We start from the raw sequence: 2,120 nt of genomic DNA, 5'->3' as shown, positions 1-2,120 counted from the left end.
GGCAGACATAAATGCGCAGATTGTTCGTGCGCGGCGAGCCCAAGTGCGGACATCTGCTGTTGTCACACAAGTGAGTGTCTTGCATGCCGACGTTGCGCCAAGCGCGTTCACGAACGAAGCTTTGCAGCAAAAGGACACCCTCAAACGCCTCATTGATGCTGTGCACTCGTCGTACTCCTCGTTGAAAACCGTCGCTGCGCAGAATATCAAGTATTTCATCAAGGATTTTCCCGAACTTGAGGATGACGCTATAAACGCGGTGTACGACTTATGTGAAGACCAGGACCAGAAGGTGCGTCTGCGTCATCATCACACATATCCCCTTGTCATGATTCCGTCCTGCTAGGTACGCAAGGACGGATACCGCGCTATCACTTCCGTTTCGAGGGAACAGAGGAAGTGGGTGAAGCGCAACGCGGACGTCTTGGTACAACTGCTTCAGAGCGGTAAGTGTCTATCTGCCAGATGACATCCTTTGCCTTTCCAGGGATCCATTACTTCCCTCGGCGCGTGTGCTCTGTCGCTCTTGGTCGTCTTCACTTCACAGTGCACGCCGAGCCGCTAGACTGATCGTGTGTGCAGATGAACCGGAAGAGGTCGAAGTCGTCGAGCAGCAGCTGACTGAACACCTCGACATGGACCCTACTGCGACGCTCGGTGTACTGTGCGATCAGGTTGCGCCACAAGACGAAGCTGCAGACGAAGAAGAGCAGGCAATACGTGATCGTCTCAGGGGGCTCGTTCTCAGTTTCATGACCGGCAAGGCCAAGCGTGGTATCATGGAGCGACATGCCAATACACACGATAGCCCGGCTGAAGTCATGCTGGTGCAGGGGATGTATAGGGTGCGTGCTATTTGGATCATCATGGGATTAATTTTCATGAACTCGAACCACTCTTAGGCCATCGCGAAGCTACCTCCTGCAGATGTCGAAATAGTCATCAAAGAGGTCCTCCTGCCACTACCATCGTTCAGCCCGCCGAATGCTCTGCGGGGGGGTGAGTTACTGAATGCTCTCATGGGCGAAGCAAGATCAGCATGGAAGTCTGAGTCGCCTCAGGGCAGTGATCGCTCTTCTATCCCTCGAACTCGCTTCTTCCTGGAACTCGCACATGAGATCATTGTGGACAAACGCATAGCGCCTCCACACAATCTTCTGCAGTTCTGTGTGGCAACTTTGGTATCAAAGGTGGTCTTGCAGAGTCTCACCGACGATGTGCAAGCATTTGTCGTGAGATGTATCGCTGAGAGCTTCGACCTCATGCAAGAGAGCAGTCCAAGTGAGATTCCATCAATACGTGATCAGCTGGTGGAAGCCAGCGGTTCACTTCTGGCAGTAAGTGATGGCATAGCACGATACGGAACTGGATCGCTAACACGTGTATCTAGTGCTTCATCGAGTTCAAACCCGAATTGAAACATTGGCCAGCCTGTGTGACTATTTTGAGAGCCTGCAAATACGTGAGTATCTCGTGGATCGCCCTTCGCGATATCTGCTTAAGTACCGCTGCTCGCAGCATTTTGAGACCTCACAGTGGAAACCGTCATCAACTGTTGTCTCAGCATATCAGAAATTGCAAGAACAAGCTTCAAGTCGCGAGATTCCGCAAGAGCACAGACAAGCTGCAGAAGAAGTGCAAAGCCTTATCAGGGTTCGCAATGGGCCATCTTTCGTTTTCCCCTTCGTAATCCAACAATGTCCTCTTCTCTGTTTGAGCAGTCACTCCTTCAGACTACGCCTGCATCGCGTCAGTCGTCCGTACCGGCGACAGCACCAAGCCCAGGGGCGTCTACTAACGTAGCGAAAGGTATGTCAAACAATGGCAAGCCCAACGGCGGCCGTGTCCAAATCAAGCGCAAGCCGGAGCTCCAGGCGGATCAACAACGCGCAGCTCACCGGCAGCCCTCAAGACCGCCATCGCGAGCATCAATGCCGCACGGGCCTCAAGGATCACTGCAGCAAGGAACCGGATCTCGCAACGAACGACAGCTGCCACCGCACCTGGTCGCGAGGCGGGCGGATCGCCAGCGGACAAGCTCACCGGCAAGCGGCCGCGCGACGCCTGTGAGCGACAGTGAGCCACATCCGAAACGGCAGAAGGGCCTCACCAGCGAGCCA

The 2,120-nt window shown here is 54.2% G+C and overlaps 1 protein-coding gene across 1 annotated transcript; it reads left to right on the top strand.

Moving 5' to 3' along the window:
• Positions 1–11: 11 nt before the first annotated feature.
• On the top strand, positions 12–2,085 carry PHACADRAFT_214979 (uncharacterized protein; the record flags this gene model as incomplete). Its single annotated transcript, XM_007403348.1, has 9 exons — positions 12–70; positions 103–292; positions 347–446; positions 583–845; positions 903–1,337; positions 1,391–1,462; positions 1,519–1,653; positions 1,722–1,809; positions 1,905–2,085. 9 exons carry the CDS (start codon positions 12–14, stop codon positions 2,078–2,080), a joined length of 1,518 nt encoding a protein of 505 aa, XP_007403410.1. The 3' UTR covers positions 2,081–2,085.
• Between the last annotated feature and the right edge of the window lie 35 nt (positions 2,086–2,120).

Source organism: Phanerochaete carnosa (assembly GCF_000300595.1).
Source record: "Phanerochaete carnosa HHB-10118-sp unplaced genomic scaffold PHACAscaffold_1053, whole genome shotgun sequence".
Lineage (NCBI taxonomy): Eukaryota > Fungi > Basidiomycota > Agaricomycetes > Polyporales > Phanerochaetaceae > Phanerochaete > Phanerochaete carnosa.
This window is presented reverse-complemented; position numbering and strand designations above follow the sequence as displayed.